This window comes from Mastomys coucha, unplaced genomic scaffold, assembly GCF_008632895.1.
Source record: "Mastomys coucha isolate ucsf_1 unplaced genomic scaffold, UCSF_Mcou_1 pScaffold21, whole genome shotgun sequence".
In the NCBI taxonomy this organism is placed as follows: domain Eukaryota; kingdom Metazoa; phylum Chordata; class Mammalia; order Rodentia; family Muridae; genus Mastomys; species Mastomys coucha.
In genome coordinates, this window is record NW_022196904.1 from 107,164,386 (window position 1) to 107,188,191 (window position 23,806).

The window sequence follows — 23,806 nt, forward strand, 5'->3', positions numbered from 1 at the left end:
AAAAAAAAAAAAAGAAAAGAAAAAGAAAAAAGAAACAGGAGAAGAAAACAAAACAAGAACAGGCAATGACTCCAAGCCAGGGACAATATCTCTATAAGCAGAAAAGACCATGTTTCTACTTCTTAAGAGATTCCCCTGCAAGAAACATCTTGTTCACATTATCATTTCTCTAGTTTGAGCAGAAGGGTGTTGGGACTCAAACCCAGGTATATAAGAGTAAAAAGAGTACCTAAGCACTGAACCATCTCCCTAGCCCAAGAAATCATTTGGGTTTTTTGGGTTTTTTGTTTGTTTAAGTTAAATGCATTTTTTTTCCAAAACAGGGTTTCTCTATGTAGCCTTTGCTGTCCTGGAACTCACTCTGTAGACCAGGCTGGCCTCGAACTCAGAAATCTTCCTGCCTCTGCCTCCCAAGTGCTGGGATTAAAGTGTACCACCACTGCCCAGCATAAATGTATCTTTTTTCCCTTTTTTTTTTTTAAATATAGAACCCTTCATGAATTTGTGTGTCATCCTTGTGCAGAGGCCATGCTCATCTTCTCTGTATCATTCCAATTTTAGTATATATGCTGCCAAAGTGAGCACCACAAATGCATTTTTTAAAGGTGGTATATTTGTACCCACACAAAATGTTCAACAGCTTACACATAAACCAACACTGTGCAAAAAGCAACTGTATATAACAAACCACATATAATATATATTTTATATATATATACACACACACATATATGTATATATTATATACATATATATAACACACTTCAACTTTGTATGAAGCATTATCAATAAAATTTTACTTCCCTTTAATAAAAGAAATATACACTATGTTTGGGTTGTTTTTTTTTTTAAGATTTATTTTATTTATTTTATGTGTATGAGTACACTGTAGCTGTACAGATGGCCATGAGCCATCATGTGTGTGGCTGCTGGAAATTGGACTCAGGACCTCTGCCAGCCCTCTCGCTCCAGCCCCACTTGCTCGGCCCCACTTGCCTCACTCGATCGGCCCTACTCGCTTCGGTGTAATTCACTGTAGCTGTCTTCAGATGCACCAGAAGAGGGCATCCGATCTCATTATGGGTGGTTGTGAGCCACCATGTGGTTGCTGGGATCCGAACTCAGGACCTTTGGAAGAGCAGTCAGTGCTCTTACCCGCTGAGCCATCTCGCCAGCCCCTTTGGGTTTTTTGTTTGTTTGTTCTTGAGACAGAGGTCTCTCTATTATATAGTTCTGGCTGTCCTGGAATTTACTATGTAAACCACTCTAGCCAGAGATCTACTGTCCTCTGCCTCCCAAGTATTGGGATTAAAGGGATGTACCACTATGCCTGGCTTGAATACATATTATCTTTAATATTCAGAATGTTGAAAGCACTTTATACTGGTAAATCTGCAAAAGGCGGCAAGGTATGGGTATATTTAATTTTTAAAAAGATTCCACTTACCATATCCACTGCCCATTCAGAAACCCTTTAAAATCTTAACCTCTTAAACTGGGGATGGTGGTATACATCTTTAATCCTAGAACATGGGAGGCAGAGGTAGGTGGATCTCTGAGTTCTAGGCCAGTCTGGTCTATGAACTGAGTTCTGGGACAGCCAGGGCTGTTAAAAGAAACCCTGTCTCAAACAAATAAACAAATACTATATAACCCAGACTTGTAACCCTTTCTTACAAGCTAGCAGTTCACAGAAATAAAGTGTAAATGTCTGCCAGCTGCACTCATGGACATGTGTCAACCCTGGTTTCCAAGTCTTACCCTGTGATTTCCTCATGTCTTTGGTGGCTAATGCACGACTTCCATGCTGAACACTTGTAAACTCAGGGCTGGTCACATTGTTAATCCTCAGCTCTTGCCCCAACGACTTCCGACCATAAGTATTTTCCCCAGATCCTCCATTGACACTGTAGCCACCTGAAAACAGCAATGTTGACATTATCTTAACAGGGCCCTGTTTCATTCCCTCAACTAACAGGATCTTAGCCATTTACAACATAATTCTCTCATCCTCCCTGTGCTACCTGACTCCAAACCATTCTGACTCCTTGGGATGATAAGTAGAGAAATAAAGTTAAATTCAGACAGATGCTTTAAGCACATTTTGGATGAATAAATGAGACAGTAGCCTGGAAGAACCTCAGATGTTACCTAGCAGGAAGGTTAAGAAAAGAGAAGCGCTGGGCAGTGGTGACACACGCCTTTAATCCCAGCACTTGGGAGGCAGAGACAGGCGGATTTCTGGGTTCAAGGCCAGCCTGGTCTACAGAGTGAGTTCCAGGACAGCCAGGGCTACACAGAGAAACCCTGTCTCAAAAAAAAAAAAAAAAAAAAAAAAAAAAAAAAAAAAAAAAAAAAAAGAAAGAAAGAAAGAAAGAAAGAAACAAGACTAAAGAAGCATGGCCCAACAAGAGAAAATTTATATACCCTTTTCGTCATTCTGTATGTCAGCATGGCCTCTGGTATCATCGTGCCTTTGCCGAGACACCACAGCTGAATTTGAAGGTTGCAGTCCATAAGAGGAAGAAACACCCCTATCTCTAGATGAGGAGTATTTTAAAGTATCTGGGTCGGCTGATGCACTATCAGTTCTGAAAAAGAAAAAAAAAATATTAGTATCAGAGTTTTAAGCAAACATTTTAACAGCCAAAGCTATATGGCATCTCTCCCACTAACCTTTATGATCAGCTATAACTCTATATAAATAAATACTCCATTTTCTAGTAAGTCTTTCAGCTGCAAAGAGAATATCAATAAAACTGCCTGTGGCTCATACTCTCCTGTTGGAGAGCCACCTGGATTATACTGACCAACTCATGTTAATTTTTTCACAGAAGGGAGATGTACATATGTGTGGAGACTAACAAGCTGTGATCAAGCTCTGGTGCTACTCCTCAGAAGCTATTCATTTTGCTTCCCTAGGAGTCTCCTGCTGGGACCTGAGATAAAACAATCAAGCTGGCTGGCTAGGTAGGGAGCTCCACAAATCTGCCTATCTCTGCTTCCCCTGAGCTGTAATTACAAACATACATACTACATCCAGCTTTTTATGTGGGTGCTAGGAATCCAATTCAGGTTCTCGTGCATATGCAACAATCATTTTTTGGAGAAAGCTACCTCCTGAGCTCCAGGAGTTTCTTGTTTTGCATGCTTCCTGTCCCAGAAAAGCTAAACTGGTCACTCTAGCTCAAGGATTTGCTCCCATGATGTGATTCTAAAAAAGTAATTCCTACACTCTTCCTTCCAGAAAAGGTTAAGTGGTCAGTCTTCCTGGTTACAAATAAAAAATAGTGTCAGCATGTCAAAGAGACTGTGTGCTCCAACCTCCTTGTAAAGTTAGTGCCTGTAGCAATGTCTACCAAACTCTCATTGGAATTTTCAATTATCTGGCAGAAAAATATGCAAGTAGGCTATAAGAACACTAACTAAATGAAAGATCTTGTTTATGCTCAGCTATATTTTAATGCCTTTGCCAAAAAGAATGCCAACTAAACTTATTTAAAAAGCAAGAAATAAAGTTAAATTTTTTATTACATTTAATTATTTATTGTGAGTATGAGATCAATGATGGGTATATACATGTGCCCACAAGTGCCACAGCATGCATATAAAAGTTAAAAATAACAATTTGTGGCAGTCAATTCTCTCCTTCAAACATGTGGTCCACAAAGTCTGAACTGAGGTCATCAGGCTTGACAACAAGAGCACTTAGACACATCTTGCCAGCCCAACAAACAAAATGTTAAGAGAAGGTAAGGTCTCAGAATTCCAGACATGCTGACTCTGAAGGCTGGGATCAGTAATGTAATTAGTCAGAATAATGCCTGACAATTAGGAATTAACAAACGATGTAGCCCAAGACAAAACTCAACATCTTTATCCACCTATTAGCTCCTATTAGTTCTATGTCTCAATTTCCTCTTCAGTGAAATAAAGAACCAAGGCAAACTACAAGAATTTCATGAGTCTTATTCTTCTAGGTATCACTCATTAACTATCAAGACGGAAGAAAATCAAATATTCTATTTCAGCATATGAAGAACACAAATAAGTAGTTGCTTGTTTGATTGTCCCAAGAAAAAGAAATTCACTTAAAGAATAATAGTAGTAGTAATAGTAGTAGTAGCAGTAATTTCTCTATCTATTACAAATATCTTCTGCGCTGGTGATAAAACTACAATCTTAACTACTCAGATAAAAGCAAGATCACAAAGTTCAGCACCAACCAGGGCAATTTAGTGACATCTTGCCTCATAAAAATCTGATATAATTTTTATTACATTTAATTACTTATTGTGAGTGTAACTGTCAGTGATGGGTATATACGTGTGCCCACAAGTGCCACAGCAAACATATAAAAGTTAAAAATTGGCAACTTGTGGCAGTCAATTCTCTCCTAACATGTGGTCCTCAAAGTCTGGAGTGGTAGTGCATGCCTTTTAAAGATAGCACTCAAGAGGCAGAGGCAGTCAGATCTCTGGGTTCAAGGGCAGCCTGGTCTATAAAGTGAGTTCTACAACACCCAGAGGTACACAGAAAAAACCTGAAATCCATCTCCTCCACCCCTCCAAAAAGGAATTATGGGCTGAAGAAATGGCTCAGCAGTAAAGAGCACTGACTGCTCTTCCAGAAGTCCTGAGTTCAATTCCCAGCAACCACACGGTGGCTCACAACCATCTGTAATAGAATCTGATGCCGCCTTCTGGTGTGTCTGAAGACAGCCACAGTGTACTCACATACATAAAGTGAATAAAATCTTTTAAAAACAAACAACAACAACAACAACAACAACAACAACAACAAAAACCACACACACACACTGGCTGCTATTCCAGGACTGAGGTTTAATTTCCAGCACTCACAGCAGCTCCTAACTATCTGTAACTCCACTTCTAGAGTATCTGTCAGCCTCATATAGACATATGTGCAGGTAAAACATCAATGCACATAAAAATAAATAAATCTTTGAAAACTCTAATTGGCGAGTAGGAGGGTAATGGGCAGTTTAAGAGTTCCTTGGCTACTATAAACAAGGTGAGGTTCTCGGTTTAATACCCAGTACCACAGAACAAGCAAACCAAAAACCTGAACTCATGAGGCAGCAGGATTTTGCACACATGCTTCATTTTTACTTTATCATCCTGTTCTTATCCCACAGGCCAGACACCTTACTTACTGCAATTCCTGCTGATACAGAATGCAGAGCAGGTCCAATTAAACTTGAACTCCTAACTAGAAAATCTGAGTCAGTATCACAACATGGCAAGCTAAAACCGCTAAGGGTAGACTGTCCTCTTCAAGTATGCAGAGTCTGTGCCCATATAAACAAAGCTAATTCTTCAATTGCAGAGAAATAAAATCATCCATGAAATTAGGGGGGGAGGGGAGGATTTGCAGATACTTATTGCAGACACTAAGTCAGTAAGACTGAGCATTTTATGCTCAATGAAGCATAAAAATTTATTAAACAATTGAAAAATCCTTCATATCTCTAAAAACAGTATATTAAATATTTACCTATAATCAACTAATACATTATTACTTTCTCAAAAAATCCTGGAAAAAAAAAAAAGAGCTTATGGGCTTCCTGGGAGGATTGGGGGGAGAGGAGAAGAGGGTCTAAGAGTGAGTTTTCACTTACTTCAATCTGAAAAAAAAAAATGACTTAGTAAATGCACAAATCAGATAAGGACATGACTAATTCTGATATACAAAACCTGTCTATCAATATTTACTTATGCTGGCATTTCCTATTCTCAGTATGCTCACATGTTGCCCATACTATCCTAACTAGCGCTTTCAGTGAAAAAGCAGTAACATGAGATTGCAGATTGGGCAAGTTAAAAACATCTGGGCTAAGACTCCAGCCTTAACATTTTAACAGCATGGTCCCTTGTTTTCCAGGCTTTTGTTTTCTCTTGTATAAAATGTGAATTAATACCTATCTAACATACAAGGCTGTTACAAAGCTCATATACAGGATTCTTAACAAATACATAGCTTGCAGGGAACGGTAAGGATTATGGTCATAATTCAAAATAAACTTGAGTTTTCCAAGCCAAAAATATATATTAACAGTTCATGAGCATGTAAATGCAATAAAAAGTTCTTACACTATATGTAAAGCAGCTTATGCCCTTCAATTAAGAAATTAAGCACTGTATTGCTACCAAAAGTTTCTAACTTACTAGATTCATGTGATTTCACATTATGCTTACAAAACCAAGAGTGACCCAATTCATTAGAAATAAAGGTTTTTAACTCCCAAAGGTTATGAGCACTGAAGTTTTTTTCATTATAAAGTTAGTTTTATAAAAATTTAACAATAACAAGAACTCACTAGGCCACAACCACTCTGTGAGAACAGCCCCAAATGCCCTCCTGTGGTCAGGCTCTTCTAATGCAAACTTGTATTTCCTGCCAGCATTGAGCACAAGTTCTTTGACACAAAATGTACAAAATGGCTGAGCATTTTTATGAAACTGCAACTTTTACAATATCAATTCTGCTTTGTCTCAGAAACTGTTAGGCTGTTAGCACCAACAAGACAAGACCACCACAGTCTAAAAAATAAGTAACTGTTAAGAACACAAATTAGCACTTAAGATTTAGCAAAGCGCAAAAGAGAAAATATAGATTTCCAACTCCAGGAGGCAGGAATCAGTGCTAACCAAGCTAGTTAGAAGGGCTAAAAAAGGTATCTACCAGAATTAGTGTTTCAATTTAGTGGAAAAAGAAAATATATCTGTTAGACTAAGAATCCTCACAAGGATCCAAAAATATTTCCACAGTCCCTTTAATACTCTAAAAATGTTAAGAGGAAAAAAAGAAGAAATGCATACATTTCCCCAAAATGATCCAACTGAAGTTACACCTAATGTACATGCCACATGAGAGGTAGTAAGTTTCTAAAGCTCATACCTCAAAAATCGCATACTGTGTAATATGGAGCCTTTGTGGTGTTTTGCATCAAGTCAATCTGTAAGACAGCAGTTACAGTATTAGTGAAGACAGCGGGTTAAAACATTTGTTCAAACATGAAGCAAATCTCACTCATTGGTTAGATGCTTTTTCATTAACTATGGCCACAGTAAGTTCAAATACTGAAGCAAAAATCCTGATGGAAAGCCACTTAGCCTTGGAAGGAAAAAATTCTTTAAGTGGCAATCAAAAAAAAAAAGTGAATCCATAAGAATTTAAATTTTAACTGTAACATATAGATCCTGTGTGAATACAGTTACCAATCATTTTATTAACCTATATTCAAAATCCAGAAAAAGTATAAATCTAGGAGGCCATTCACTTCAGCTGACTCAAATCTTCAGCCCTTATACATCTGCCACAGACAGGAGACAGAATCTTGTGGATAGTCTTTGGTACAGCTCCTGTAAGCATTACACAGAGCAACCCCATGCCCCCCAACAAGCCACCTCTACAAAGTGTGAAGTCAGGAAATTCCCTATAAGGAAGCATTTCCATAAAGGACCCTAAAATGACTTGATGCAAACACCACATCTAGTGGTGCCACTGGATAAGCATCATCACATTAAGCTGTTTTTAACCTGGGCTGAAGAGATTTCACACCCATGGCTAGAGCAAATTTGTAATGGACATAAACCAGGAAATGAGAGCAATGAGGTAAGAATATATACTCTCTGCAAAGGTGATACGCAAAAGACAGCTGAAGGAGATGCCAGGAGCTCACTCTGCATATAAATGATGTATCTTTTAAAGCTTAAATCTAATACTATCCCCATAATGTCTCTGTCTTGGGGTTTCTTTCTGCTCCTGTGACAATCCATCAAGACCAAAAGCAACCAGGGGAACAAAGGGGATTATTATTTCAGCTTACAACTCTCAGGTTACACTCCATCACCAAGAGTAAGAACCCAAGGCAGGAACCTGGAGGCAGAAGTGAAGCAGAAACCATGGAGGAAACTGATTCCCCTGCCTTCCTTATAAAATTCAGGATCACCTCGTCCAGGGTTGGCATTGCCCACAGTGAGCTGGGTTCTTAAATAAATAAATAAATAAATAAATAAATGCCAAACAGGCTTTGCACTCAGGCCAATCTGATCTAGCATATTTTCAACCAAAGTTCCCTCTTCCTAAATAACTCTAGCTAGTGTCAAGGTGACCAAACACTAACCAGGACAGTCTCTTACTCACCTGGATTCAAACATATTTTCATGAAGGAGAAGGAAAGACAAAAAGCCTAAGGCTTCAAGAACATCATTGTCACATTAGAAATATAGTCCTAAGAAGGAGTCTAGGGCTGAAAGATTGGTTATTTGGGAAGCTCAGACACTTTCCTTTTAATTTTATTTTTTATTCTTTGTGTAGGAACATTTAGCCTGCATGTATGTACGTAAACTCCATGCATGTCTGGTTCCTGCAGAAGCCATAAGAGGGTGTAAGTTTCCCTTGGAATTGGAGTTACAAAGTTATGAGCCACCTTTAAGTGCTAGAAATAAAACCTGGGTCCCCTGCAAGAGTAACCAGTCCTCTTCACCATTTAGCCAGCTTTCCAAACCCTCAGAGACTTATTTATACAAAACTCTTCTTGAAAACAAATCTGCATTCAGGGCTGGGCATGGTGGCACAAAGCACTCAGGAGGCAGAGGCAGAGGCAGGTGGATCTCTGTGAGTTCAAGGCCATCCTGCTCTACAAAGCAAGTCCAGGACAGCCAAGGTTCTTTTACACAGAGAAACCCTGTCTCCCAAAAACAAAAAACAAAATCATAGTACTAGTAATAGTAGTAGTAGTAGTAGTAGTAGTAGTAGTAGTAGTAGTAGTAGTAGGAGGAGGAGGAGGAGGAGGAGGAGGAGGTGGTGATGGTAATGTTCAAATTAACAGAATGTCTTTTCATTTCAAAATTATAAATGAATTTGCATCAGTTTTGCTATATTAAAATGTAAGTAATACAATTTCTTGGTAAAGTACTAAGTGACTATAATACCAATTTTTAATTACTTATTTATAAGTTCTATTACCTTTTTTGTTGTTGTTGTTTTTTGTTTTTTTCAAGACAGGGTTTCTCTGTGTAGCCTTGGCTGTCCTGGAACTCATTCTGTATGTAGACCAGGCTGGCCTCGAACTCAGAAGTCCACCTTCCTCTACCTCCCAAGTGCTGGGATTAAAGGCATGTGCTACCACTGCCCAACTCTATTACCTATTTTTATTGTAACTCAGTAGCTAGTTGAATGAAAACAAAATATATTATTACCTTATCCCAAAGAGGCTCTAGCTTTTAGCCATGGATTCTTGTAGGTAGTCTCTAAAATCTTGGAATGTCAGGCCTAGGAAGGCTCCTTTTGTTCACCTGGGGGAGTCTAAGCCACACCACAAAGTGGAGCAGTGGTATGACTTAGAAGAACATTTGAATTGCATAGATCAAACTCCAGAGTACTGCAAACTAAGATAACTATGCAGACAATTAGCTACAGAGCTTCAATAAAAATTCCCACAAAAGCAGGAGCAAGAGTACCAGTTGGGTACTATTAAACATAGATACCAACAGGAAGTCATACCATCTTTGTTTCTCCAAGGAAAGAACAACTGCAAGCTCCATACCTGGAACTTTCATGGACTCTGTCCTGTGTCCATCCCTGACAATAGGAACACTTTCTGTGGTAATAAACTGCAAGCCTGATAGATGAGCACTTTACTTGCAACTAGCGTCAGAAGTAAGACAATACTCCTTCTACGTGTACCTACATTTAAAAAAAAAAAAAAAAAACTAGGAAAAAAAGCACCCAAAATTTACAAACCTCTTCTTTAAAAAAACTATATTCATGTTTAATAAAACAAGGCAGTTTCATTTTACGGTTATAAATGAATTTGCATCAACTTTGCAATATTAAAAATGTACTTACTACAATTTCTTGGTAAAGTATAATTTTAATAACACCAGATAAATGCATGACTTCCAAGGTACTTCAAATACCCTGTTAGTTGACAGCTAATCTGATTAAACAGAAGGTATAATCACTAAGAGGAATTATTTTAGGCTGTATCCTTTGCTTCATGTGCATAACTGTCTTTGGAGAAAAGGCTAGTAATCTATAACAAGACCTTCAATGCTCTACAGGCTTAGAGACTGTACTTTCACTCTAAGAAGTGCTAACACAATGAGCTCCTACCAAGAGCAACAAGCCTAATCAAAGATTCACATCTGAAAACCCCCATATGATCATGTTTGAAATGCTTTGTCCCATCTGGTAGTCCTATTTTGGGAAACTATAGGACTTTTATAGGAGTTCTCAACCTATGGGTGAACGAACCTCTCTTGAAGGTCAAAGGACTCTTTCACAGAGGTCACCTAAGCCCACTGGAAAATGCAGATACATTACAACTCAGTGATGTACAGTAAAGTACAGTAGCAAAAGTACTCTTATGTAGTAGCATCAAAAATAATTTATGGTTGGGAGGCACCACAAAATGAGGAACTGTATTAAAGGGTTTCAGCACTGGGAAAGTTGAAAACCACCGCTTTAGGACTTCACTATAAGAAGTGGGTCGGCCGGGCAGTGGTGGCGCATGCCTTTAATCCCAGCACTCAGAGGCAGGCAGATAGATTTCTGAGTTCGAGGCCAGCCGGGTCTACAGAGTGAGTTCCAGGACAGCCAGGGCTATACAGAGAAACCCTGTCTCAAAAAACCAAAAAAAAAAAAAGAAGAAGAAGAAGAAGAAGAAGAAGGTCTTTGGGAATGTATTATCCTTGACTCCTTCCCTGACTCCTTCCTATCACACTCTTCTACTTTGGCCACCATGCCTAGCCTGCCATGATGGACTGACACATTCTGAAAGTATAATAAATAAAATCCAAAATAAATCCTTCTTCCCTTGAACTGCTTTTGTCAAATGTTTATCACAGCACTGAGTAAAGTAACATCTACCATCTCATTTCATCTTTACCACAACCCTATTAATTGGATTTTATGGGTTGGGTGACTGAGGTTCCCTAACTGACCTAAAGTTCCCAGTTGTCCTAATGACTACAAACTTTCTCCCTATAAATCCAAATTCACCTCCATATGCACATATAGCCTTTTCCATCTTCATTAGACAATAAGTAAAGCTCTTTCCTAGAGAAGTCACCTAGACCCTAAGTTTCACCTGTCTCCCAAACACTTTTACGTTCTGTAGGGCAAACTCTTCCACTTCACCACTCTTCACCACACCACTTAAAAGAGCACATGAACAACACTCCTGTACAAGTAACTGGACTCCTTTCCTTCTAAATATCTAGTCAGGGCTGGAGAGATGGCTCAGCCGTTAAAGGCTAGGCTCACAACCAAAATATAAATATCTAGTCAGTGTCACACATGGAATCCTAGCTCTTAGGAGGTGGAGGTAGGAGGATCAAGAATTGAAAGACGAACCGGCAGTGGTGACACATGTCTTTAATCCCAGTACTTGGGAGGCAGAGGCAGGTGGATTTCTGAGTTCAAGGCCAGCCTGGTCTACAGAGTGAGTTCCAGGATAGCCAGGGATACTCAGAGAAACCCTGTCTCGAAAACAAAACAAAAAAAGAAAAAAAGAAAGAAAAAAAGGAAGGAAAAGAACTGAAGGACAGACAGCCTCACCTACACAGCAATCTGAAGAGCAGACTGGGTCACATGAGACCCTGTCTTGCACATCCCATCTCATCAGTAATTGTCCAGATTCTTCACAGCCAAGTTCCTCAAAACTCCACCCTGACCTTCACTTAGTTTTCAGATCACTGAAACATTGGGGGAGAGGGGGTAAATTATGGCTCGGCGGTTAAGAGCACTGACTACTCTTCCAGAGATCCTGAATTCAAATCCTGGCAACCACATGGTGGCTCACAACCATCTGTAGTGAAATCTGATGCCCTCTTCTGGTGTGTCTGAAGACAGCTACAGTGTACTTACATATAATAAATAAATCTTAAAAAAAATAAAAATACAAAGAAGCACATATTCACCCCACCCACCTCTAAGGGCTGCCTTTCAGTACACCCCCGTGTCTGTCTGTCTGTCTCCCCCCCCCTCTGTGTATGTTTGTGTGTATGTGTGTGTGTGTGTGTGTGTGTGTGATCTATTTATTTTATGTGTATGAGTACACTGTAGCTGTACAGATGGCTGTGAGCCATCATGTGTGTGGCTGCTGGGAATTGAACTCAAGACCTCTGCTAGCCCCACTTACGGGTGGTTGTGAGTCACCATGTGGTTGCTGGGATCTGAACTCAGGACCTTCGGAAGAGCGGTCAGTGCCCTCACCCACTGAGCCATCTTGCCAGTCCCTGGAACTTATTATATAGACCATGCTGGCCTCAAACTCAAAGAGATCTGCCTGCCTGTGCCTCCAAGTGCTAAAATTAAAGACACGCACCACCACATCTGAGTTCATTTCACTCTTTTAGCTAAAGCCCATATCCATTTTTTTTTCAGTTTCCAAATGTTCTTTCTCAATGCTGCTCTGCCTGGTGTCTTGTTTGGTTTGATTATTTAAAGTGGCTGTAGATACAATGGCTCTGTAATTCAATCTAGTCCAAATAATCTCTTTACTCACTTCCTCTGGTAACTAGCTTAGACTGTGACATAATAGCCTTGCCGAGTTCTTTAATTTTTCTTATGATTTTCTTCACACTAAGATGTCAAAACCCCAACCTCAAATAAATCCAATGATCAGCTACTCACTCAGAAGCATAACATTGCCAACAAACTACCCAGACCTCCCCATTCTCTTCTGATTCCAAAACATCCTCCTAACTCCAACCCACACACAGACTCCAACCTTTGCCAAGAAGAGACATATGGTAACATATCTGCACTCATTCCTGTATCTCCATCTCCTCTAATTCCTCTCAATTTTTCAGGTACTTCTCTTTCCAATACAGCTAAATTTTCTTCCTAAACATGTGAAATTTCCTAACTTATTGTCTTTCATTTAAAAGATATGAGTACACACACACTTTCACACACACACTCTCTCTCCCTCTCTGTTCTCTCTCTCCCTCTCTGTTCTCTCTCTCCATCAAGCCCACATGCCCCTGTACCACATAATCTGCTCCCCGAGGTCAACTATCCAAGATGTCTGCACTCCCCTCGCCCATTTCTTCACCACTTCCACTTTCTCAACTCCTACCTGATGTGACTTCTGCTCATGCCTCTGCCCCCTGAGGTTGCTAAATCCAAGATCTATTTTCAAGTCTCAAATCTACTCACTCTCTCAGGCTCTCACAGAACTACAAGTAGAGTTGTGAGTTTTGCCTGAAAAATGAGATGAGAAAAAAGAATATGGAACACTCTCTCTTTTAAATATTCTTATATTATGGGCTGGAGCTTAGCTATGTTAAGAATTACTGTGCTGTTTTCCCAAAGGACCAAAGTTTGGTTTTCAACACCTGTATTTGACAGCTCAGAATCACCTGAAACTCCAGCTCCAAGAGACCCAATACCCTCTTTGGGCCTCTATAGGTACTATAACATTCATGAAAACACACATACACTGTAGTGGCTATTCCTGGCTGTCAACTTGACTATATCTAGACTACAGTTCAGAATTGGAGGGCTCACCTGTGGGCCTAATTTGGAGGCTAAGAGATACACGTTTCTGACTTGGATCTATCTTAGCATGGAGATCTTGAGGCACAGTGGCTATGAAGAGATTAAGAAAGGATGATCTCCGAGTTCAAGGTCATCTAGTCAAGGTCAAGGTCAAGTCTGGGATTAAAGGTGTGGTCACACCTTTTGCTGGAGACCTATATAAGGACATTGGGAGAAGGAAGGCTCTCTCCTTCTCCTGCTTGCCTTGTGGAGCTGAGCAACTGCTAGATCCTTGGACTTCCATTCACAGCTGCTGCTGACCATTTTGGAAGTTGGACTACAGATTGTGAGTCATCAATAAATTCCTTTACTATATAGAGACTACCATAAGTTCTGTGACTCTAGAGAACTCTGACTAATACATACACATAAGTTATTTTTTTAACTCATAAAACAATACTTACAATCAGATCTTGAGAGAATGGAACAATTGATTGTCCTCCTGATCCTCTCACAGGCTCCTTTGCCAAACCACCAATCCTTGCAGACCCTTAAAGGCCTAGCCTTAAGCCCTCTGGGAAGCCATCTGATTTGTACTCTCTTTAACCTTTCCTGACATTAATCCTTGCTGACAAAGTATCATCTGCATATCATCAACTTGCACAAGTAGGTATCACTATATATCCATTCTGAGTATCAGGCCTGTATATTTCACCTTCTCAAGCTAGACACAGGGGCACACATCTGCAATCCAGCTCCTTTGGAGACAGATGCAAGAAGCTAACCTGAACTGAGAAGCTATATCCAGTCTGGGCAATATAGTAAAACCTTAACTCAAAAACAAAATTTAAAAAAAAACAAACCTCTCAATGTTCTAACAACCTCAAACACAACTGACTCCTTTGTTCCCAGTATCCCCCACAGAAAAAACAGTGCCATCTTCAGGTGTTTTCTAGTAAGAGGCACTCTATGAACTGTCAAACTACATATCTCATCTCCAATACTCAGCTACACACATGTACACATGCACACACGCATGCACGCACCCGGTCTCTTCTACACAATGCAAAAAATAATTCTAAGGCACAAAACTAATGTCACTCTCTCATCATCATCGTGTACATGTTCCTTTCCAAGTTAAACTATCTACTATCTCAAGTTTTAACTTTTTGGTTTTTAGAATTTAATCTCTGCCTGCCTGAACAGCATTGTCCTTAGCCCTTGCTCACTCAGCCTTTTTCATTATCTTTCCAAGCCTCACTCAACTTTCCTTTGCCAAAGTTCAGTTTCCCAAGTTTCCTTAGGAGCCATCAATATTTGTGCAGTTCAGAAGGCCTAATGGATTTCCCCTCAGCTCTTACTAACTGTATGTACTCTACAAAAAAGTGTAAAACATCAGAAGGGCAGAGGCCTGTTAGATACCATACTGCCTAGACAACATATAGAATTACCTGTTGACTAAATTAAGTCACTGGGGCTTTTTGTTCAACTTTGCAGTTCAAGTGCAATCTAAACTTCCTCTCCAAATCCTTCCAGTAAAATCAACGTTTCTGGGCTGAGAATTTAACTCAGTAGTAATGCACATGGCACAGAAGGCATGAGAACCTTGGTTCAGTCCCCAACTGTCAAACATAACAAAAAAGGAAAAATACCAATATTTTCTTGGACCTTTTACAAAAAGGACTGAAAGCTAAAGACTACAAAGAGGGCTGAGGAGGTGACCCAAGAAGTATAGGCACTTGCAGTCAAGCCTAATGACACCAGTTCAATCCCCTGACCTCAGAAGCACATGTTGGAAGGAGAAAACCAATTGCTACAAGTTGTCCTCTATCCCCTACTTCCATACCAGAAGAGGACTCAAGCACTCACACACATCTTTTAAAAGATTACAACAGATATTTCCAACTCTCCTAAGAATCTATAATCTAGATATGCATAGTGGCACATAACTTAGTTCCAGCACAGAAAGCACAAGCAGGTATCTAAATTACAGGACAACCAACACTATAGAGACCAGAGTCAATCTTAAAATAAATAAATCTAGAAAAAGACTACTCTAAATTGCATAATCTAAATGCTGTTGTGGTTTGAATTAAGAATGACCTCTACTGGCCAGGCAGTGATGGCTTACACCTTTAATCCCAGCACTTGGGAAACAGGCAGGTGGATTTCTGAGTTCGAGGCCAGCCTGGGCTACACAGAGAAACCCTTGTCTCGAAAAAAAAAAAAAAAAAAAAAGAATAACCTATCAGCTCATATATTTGAATGCTTAGTCACAAAGGAATGGAGCCAGGTGAGGGGATTAGAAGGTATGGACTTATTGGAGTAAGTGTGGTCTTGCTCAAAGAAGGGTGTCACTGGAGGGTAGCCTTTGATGTTTCAAAAGTCTACAGCAGTTGCCCCCACCCGGCTCCCACCATCAAGATGTAGCTCTTAACTACTTTTCCAGCATTACACCTGCCTGCATGCCACCATGTTCCTCAACATGATCATAATAGACTAAACCTCTGAAACTGCAATCAACCCCTCCTATTAAATGCTTTCTCTTATAAGAGTTGCCTCAGCCATAGTGTGTCTTCACAGCAACAGAACAGTGATTAAGGCAGGATGTAAACAGTGCGGTGGTGGCGCATGCCTTTAATCCCACCGCTTGGGAGGGAGAGGCAGGCAGATTTCTGAGTTCGAGGCCAGCCTGGTCTATAGAGTGAGTTCCAGGACAGCCAAGGCTACACAGAGAAACCCTGTCTTGGGAAAAAAAAAGAGGGGGGGGGTGTAAAAATGTTGAGCTATTTCAGAAAAAAAAAATCCCACTATTAGCTCCTTCTTCAAACTCACACACTCATTAGTTAGTTAGTTATAGGATGGTTTCAGCTGCTCATTTCCTTGAGATGTTACCACTAACAACAGGAGGTACTATCATATACCACATGTTCTTCCAGAGAGAGCAAACACAGTTTTTTCAACAATGATAAAAGAAGGCAGAAGAAAAGATGGAAGTTTAGAAGATGATGGTGAATGGAAATGTATTAAGTTTTGTGTTTTAGCTTAAAGATCTAACTTCAAAGATCTAATTTCACTATGGAGCATGGGCTCAGGAGGCTGTAGTTGAAGAACCAGGAAGAACACAAGATCTAGGCAGCCCAGCTACAAAGCAGACCTTACTCAAGAACAAGAAATAAAGGAGGGAGGAAAGGGAGAGACAGAGACAAAGGGTCAATGAGCAAATGAAAACATTCAATATCATCTAAAATTAGGAAAATGCAAATTAAAACTACAAGGAAAATTTACTAACTACAATAATCAGAATTTTAAAACTTGAAAATAAAAAAAGAACACGGTTTTATGAGGATGTAGAGAAAATGGAGACTTTCTACATTGCTGTGGGAATGTAAAATATTACAGCCACTTCAGAAAACAGTTTGACCATCCTTCAAAAGGCAGAAAATTCTATGTAGCCCAGCAAATCTCTCAAGGTATATGCCCAAAATTGAAAATACATGTTGCCTCTCCCCTACTGCCCCCTCTCTCCCTCAATTAAACCTCTTACACATGGGGAAAAAAAGAAAAAAGAAAATACATGTTGCAATAAAAGCATACAAAGTTCTACCACAACAGTTACATTAGTCAAGAAGTAGACATCATCTATATTTCTACTGGCAGAAGGGAGAGATGCAAGGCATTGTACAACAATAAGAAGGAATGAAGTGTTCACATATGCAACACCTTGGGTTAATGTGGAAAACATCAGACTAAGTGACATTAGCCAGAAACAAAAGGACACATGCTGCACAATTCTACTCGTGACTGAACAGATTCACAATGGTAGGACTGTGGTTGTCATGCGCAGGATGAAAGTGAGAATGTGGAGTGACTACTTAGTGGATATAGGATTATTCAAACTAAATAGAAGTGCTCATGACTGCATAACATCATGATGTCAACAAATGGTATATTTTATACATTTACCACCCCTCAAAACCAACCACATTCTTATTTGTGACATTCTGAACTATGAAGAAGCGCTGGTTAGGTGAAGAAACTGATTACAAAAGGGCACAGGGGCTTCTGGGAGAATAATTATAACCTGGGTATAGTAGTTACACTACTATAATCATTTATCGAAACCAAAAGAACTACACAGCATCACTTCCATCAAAGTCACTTTAATCTTTTCAGTATTTGCCCTTCAGCTAGGGCAAAAGTTCAATGGTAGAACACTCTCTTAACATATATGACGCCCTGGGTTCAACACCTCAAAAAATAAAATAAACTCCTTTCTTATAGTAAGGTTATCAAAGAAAGCAAGATTTGTTTTGAATAATTCAGCATGCCATGCCTTATACTGCCCATCATATTTAGCCATTTTATAAGAAAAAAAGGTCTGGAGAGATGGCTCAGTGGTTAAGCACACTGACTGCTACTATAGGGCTGAAGAGATGGCTTAGCCGTTAAGAGCACTGACTGTTCTTCCAAAGGTCCTGAGTTCAAGTCCCAGCAACCACATGGTGGCTCACAGCCATCTGTAATGAGATCTGATGCCCTCTTCTGGTGTGTCTGAAAACAGCTACTTATACTTACATATAATAAATAAACTAATCTTTAAAAAAAAAGAAAACATAAGAGCCATGGCACTGGTTGAATGTCACTATACCTCCAGTGAAACAAGTTGCTGACCTGAGAAACAGCCCATACATAGGAAGAACTGAAGCTGAAAACTATCTGGCCAAAGCACCCAGAAAAACTTGGACCAGTAACATACAAGTGCCACCAAAATCAACAATTAACAGTTATAAACTTCTAGTACAACAACACTGTCAGAGGGTCTGACACCTTCTGACCTCCTTGGGCACCAAGCATGCATATGATACACACTGACATGAGCACATGAGCAACACTATACACATAAAATAAGTAATTCTATAAAAGGAGGAGAAGGAGGGAAGAAGGGAGCCATACTTAATGTTTAGCTTAAACTTAAGGAAGCTAGAAATTATCTTTAAACCACCTATTTAAGTTATTTCAGACCTACAAAATCTATAAACTCCATTTTTGTTATATTCTATACTAAACACATTTAAATCACATTTAATTTAAAATAAGTAACTTTTATAATTTCCTTTAACAATAGAAAAAAGTATTTACGTATGAAGCGCCTTAGAAAAGGCATTATTTGCTAATCTGAATAAATTTATACAATTTTAAATCCTACCAAAATCTACCTAGTAGTGCACACACATCCTTACATTAATACACTACCTCAATCAATCTTATCTCTTTTTAAAAGAAACAAAGGATGCAAAGCTGTTCCACCTCAGAATGCAACTTTCCCATGTCTCTGTCACCTCCTACTGCTTCATTAAAACTCTACATACACACAGGTACTAGACTAGGAGAGGAAAGATTCAATGATGTTCTCAAAAGAATTAGTTTCTAACTGTATGATGAAAGTTAAACTACATACTACCTATAAACCTACACAGTAGCAATTTAAATGATGTCCCTGCTCTCCAAATACATCCAAAGTTACAAAGATTAGATTATTTTCTCTAGCTTATACTTTCAACCAGTAGCCAGTTGTTTGTTTTGTTTAATGTTTTGAGTCAGGGTCTCCCCATGTATAATAACCTTTGACTGGTCCGGACCTCCTTATATAGAACAGGCTGGCCTTGAAATCAGAGATCTGACCTCCTCTGTGTCCTGAGACTAAAAACATGCCACATGGACAGCACTTGGTAGCAAGTTCTTAGATGAATTGGTAAGACATGAAGAGAAAAGCAAGCAGATTCACATCTATAAGTCCCTTACTAAGCAATATAAAATTGGTTTCTGGGAAACATACCAGGAACACACTAGGAAACATACCACTACCCTACAGTGCAATCTATCACCCCACCATATTTTATAACTAAGTAATACCAAGAATGCCACATGCTTAGAAGACATTTAAGTACTGATGTCATACATCCTTTAAAAACAATGAAAATTTATCAAAATTTATAGCTACATAACACACTAGTGTATGTGCACCTACATGTGTGAGAGTGTATGTGTGTGTCTAAAACATTTAGAGAAAGAGATAACAACATAATGTTCTTTGGTAAAAGAGTACAAAGTCTCAAGAGGAAAAAAAAGTTTGATCTCTGCTATTTAAAAAAAAAAAATGACTTTGTCAGAAACAATGTGCTTTGTACTTCAAAATATTCCAAAAAAGTGCATTTCAAAAGTAGGTATGCATGGTACACACCTGTAACACCAGCATGTGGGAAGCTGAAGCTGGATGACTTCAGATTTGGAGCCAGCCAAAGCTGCACAGTGAAAACCCTGCATCAATCAATCAATCAATAGTAAATAGTAAATAGTCCATTTCAAAAAGCTTCTCTCCTCTCAAAAAAAGGAAAAAGTAATTAGCTTGATTTAATCCATCAGCATTATATACATTATGTATATTTATCTAAACATCACTTTGTACCCCATACATATGTATAACTGTGTCTTTTAAAAATAGAGCATGTGTTGCCAGATAGTGCATACCTTTAATCCCAGTACTTGGGAGATAGACACAAGTGGATCTCTGTTTGAGGCCAGCATAATCTACTCTGTGAGTTCCAGGACAACCAGTAGTACTACATAGTGAAACTGTGTCTCCAAAAATATAAATAAATAAATAAATAAATAAATAAATAAATAAGAGTAGTAGGAGTCAGGCTTGGGGGAGCTGGTGTATCTGTGAGTTCAAGACCATCTGGTCTACATATCAAACTCCAGGCCAATCAGCTCCAGGTAGTGAGACTTTGTCTCAAACAAACAAAGGACTGGGATGTATCTCAGTGGTAGAACATCTATCATACACATGGCCCTGCATTCAATCCTCAGAGACACAACACATAACACACATAATAAGAACAGTATAGTGCAATTTTTTGTGTGTCCTCAATAACTTTCAATGAAATATGGTAACATGCACTGTATTAACTATGTAAAATAGCCACTTAAATACTGTCTTAGTTTTAGGTCTGACAAGATTTCTCAATAGGTATGTGAGCCTGATGACCTAAGTTTGATCCCTGGAAGGGAAGAACCAATTCCACAAAATTGGTCCTCCGCCTATGCGCTTAACAAATGAAAAGTTTCTTTTTTTTTTTAAAGATTTATTTTATTTATTTATTATATCTAAGTACACTGTAGCTGTCTTCAGACACTCCAGAAGAGGGTATCAGATCACATTATGGATGGTTGTGAGCCACCATGTGGTTGCTGGGATTTGAACTCAGGACCTCTGGAAGAGCAGTCGGTGCTCTTGGAAAACTTGTTACAGCCAGTGAGATGATTACTACATACACCTTTATTATTACTCCTAAGCTCATTTTATAACTTCAGTGTATTTAATATGGAACATGCTATATAATATTGCTAATATTCCAAACAATGACATAATCATTTTTAGTAGACTATGTAACCTGTGGCTCCTTTTAAACCTGGCTTCTCAATACGCATTCTGTCTCAAGTTCCATCCATGGGCCTGCTGCCACTGAGAACCTACACCATCTTCATGTTTCCTCATGTACCCTAAGAACAGTAAAGACAAGGCAAGATGTGCATCTGGCCTTTTACAACATACTCTAGATTGCTTTCTTTTCAACTAAATATTGGTATTAATTTTGTGATACCAGTGATCTAGTCAGAAAAGAGGCAAGGTCCTAGCTATATGATGAATAATGTGAGTACTAGCTTACCAGAATTAATTTTACTTTTTGAAAGGATATACACATCAAAATGAATGCAGCAATGCACTGTTTGAAAATCTGTTGGCTCTGGGAAGCAGGGTTTCATTCCTCCAACCAATGCAGAACTGCCATTGCCCCAGGACATCAGAAGCCTTAACCCAGTACTTAGTATTTTAGTGAGTGGACTGCTTAAGCAATACATATAGATATAGTAGACATGGGGTAAGAGACTAATGTAGAAAAGAATTTCAAAATAATAGCAAAGTGTTTTTCAAGATTAATAAAACCTATGAATTTTAATTAGCATAGCCTTCCTTCTATTAAGGACCAGAGGTACTCACATCCATTTAAAAAAAAAAAAAAAATCACTCAAAAACATGAACCATGCATACATTGAGTAAATAAACTCAATAAACAGAAGAGGGAGCAGAACTAACTTTCTAAAGCCAAACAGTTCTGAGTAAGCAAATGCACTAAGCTGGTTACACTCTTAAAGACAAAACAGAAAACAAACTATAGTAAGTTGAGATATTTTGTATAAGAGTTAAAACTACAAATTCTCTAAACTCTGCTTTTAAGTCTTGATACAAGAGAAATTCTATCTTGTTTTTTAGTTCCAAAAATACAATAAGCTTTGAGAAAATGAAGTCAAGTTCAGGTAATCAGAATGACAGTATGAGAAGAACTGAAACATACAGCTTGTGTGACTCCATCAAGGACAGTTCAATCAATAACAGGAATACCTCGGATCTGTTTTTTTGGTAATTAAGGTAGGGGAGGCAGAAAACCCTAGCACTGTAAGAATTCAGTGTTCTTAAAAGTCACTACGGTCACATCTGTTGTATAGGTGTGATATGTAAGGTGAATTCAGCGTGGGCAAGCAGAAAGGCTCACCTAAGTGGTCACCCTTAACCAACACTAGACGACAAATGAATTATGCTAGTCCAAGTTTCTACTATTGGGAACAGTTTTGTCTAAGCTTCAATCATGCACTATAAACAGAACACAGAATACATAACTTAGGTCCTCAGCAGTCTCTTGTCTAGGCTTTGCCAACTGTACATACAATACTTACTTACCCTTCAAGAACCAACAACAGATTAATCTTCCTAACTGAACCAATTTGCTGCTAGTAAGACTTCAACAACTCCTCAAACTATCCCAATTACACTTCAACTATGACCAAAGCCAACAGTGTAGTTCCAGTCCAGCTCCCCATCTTCATCGTCTTACTCCTCACAAGCATTCTGCATCTAAATAAACATAGTATTTATTGGGGACAGCTTATATATTACAGCAGCCTTTCTGTTTGGTTGTGATTTTCTCCAAACTTACCATGAAAACTATATAGACCAATTTCCTCACCTCACTGACTTCAACTAAGCTGTACAGCTTTCCCTCCTCTAAAACCATTAATATAGAAATAGTTGCCATGCAGTGTTGGCATACACCTTTAATCCTAGCACTTGAGAGGCAGAGGCAGGCAGATTTCTGAGTTTGAAGCCAGTCTGGTCTACAGAGTTGAGTTCCAGGACAGCCAGGGCTATACAGGGAAACTCTGTCTCAAAGAAAAAAAAAGAAAGAAAGAAAGAAAGAAATAGTTACACCAACACTGTAACACACAAATCCATATGCCTTGCCATTGAGAACAGTTCAATAGTTTGTACGATCAAATACATGTAGATAATAAGGCCTTAAGAGTACAATATGCTGTCGTTTTTAAAAGCCTTCCTTTAAAAAAAAAAAAAAAAAAAAAAAAAGCCTTCCTTATTTCTCATTTTTATTTTTTGTTTGTTTGTTTGTTTTTGGCTTTTCCAGACAGGGTTTCTCTGTTTAACCCTGGCTGTCCTGGAACTCACTTTGTAGACTAGGCTGGCCTCAAACTCAAAAATACGCCTGCCTCTGCCTCCCAAGCGCTGGGATTAAAGGCGTGCGCCACTGCCGGGCCATATTCACACAGTTAAAACTATTTTATGATTTCTTAAAATTTGAATAGGGATTTAAGGATGGCTCAGCAGTTAAGTGCACTGAGTGCTCTTGCAAAAGACTCAGGTTCAATTTCTATCAACTACAACCATCTTGAATTCCAGTCCTATAGGATCCAATGCCCTCTTCTGGCCTCTGGGGACACTGCATGCACATATTTCACAAACATACAAAATAATCACACATTTAAAATGAAAATTTTAAAATTAATTTTAAAAGTTTAAATACTAATTTGAAGTTCAAGCTCACTACAATTTTATAAAGGAATGAAGGACTAACAAGATGCTCATGAGCTAAGGCACTTGCTGTCAATAACCATGATGGCTGGCTGGTATTCTATGCCCAGAACCCACATAAAGGTGGATGGAGAGAACTGACTTCACAACACTGTCCTATGACCTCCACATGCACACTGTGTCACATGTATGTCTCTCTATCCCCCTACCCCCTCTCTCACTCATACACAAAAGTTTTGGGGTTTTTTTGGTTGGTTGGTTGGTTTTTGGTTTTCGAGACTGGGTTTCTCTAAGTAGCCCTGGCTGTCCTGGAACTCACTCTGTAGACCAGGCTGGCCTCGAACT

The 23,806-nt window shown here is 38.9% G+C and overlaps 1 protein-coding gene and 1 non-coding gene across 4 annotated transcripts in view; both read right to left on the reverse strand.

Annotated features, from left to right (window-relative positions):
* The window catches only part of Smg1 (SMG1 nonsense mediated mRNA decay associated PI3K related kinase), a 101,599-nt gene that overhangs the window by 71,194 nt on the left and 6,599 nt on the right, over positions 1-23,806 (reverse strand). Inside the window, exons 1-4 of one of the 3 annotated variants that reach the window (XM_031388031.1) lie at positions 9,575-9,702; positions 6,922-6,979; positions 2,428-2,591; positions 1,762-1,917 (exon numbers count right to left, since the gene is read on the reverse strand). In XM_031388031.1, coding sequence (XP_031243891.1) covers positions 1,762-1,917; positions 2,428-2,591; positions 6,922-6,935 — 334 coding nt within the window. In that variant the 5' untranslated portion in view covers positions 6,936-6,979; positions 9,575-9,702. Of the gene's footprint in view, positions 1-1,761; positions 1,918-2,427; positions 2,592-6,921; positions 6,980-9,574; positions 9,703-23,806 lie in introns of those variants that run through there. The other 2 variants (XM_031388030.1, XM_031388029.1) reach the window with 2 other exon arrangements.
* Positions 479-585, reverse strand: LOC116104200. Its single transcript, XR_004123736.1, has one exon. It is a non-coding gene; the product is annotated as a U6 spliceosomal RNA (small nuclear RNA).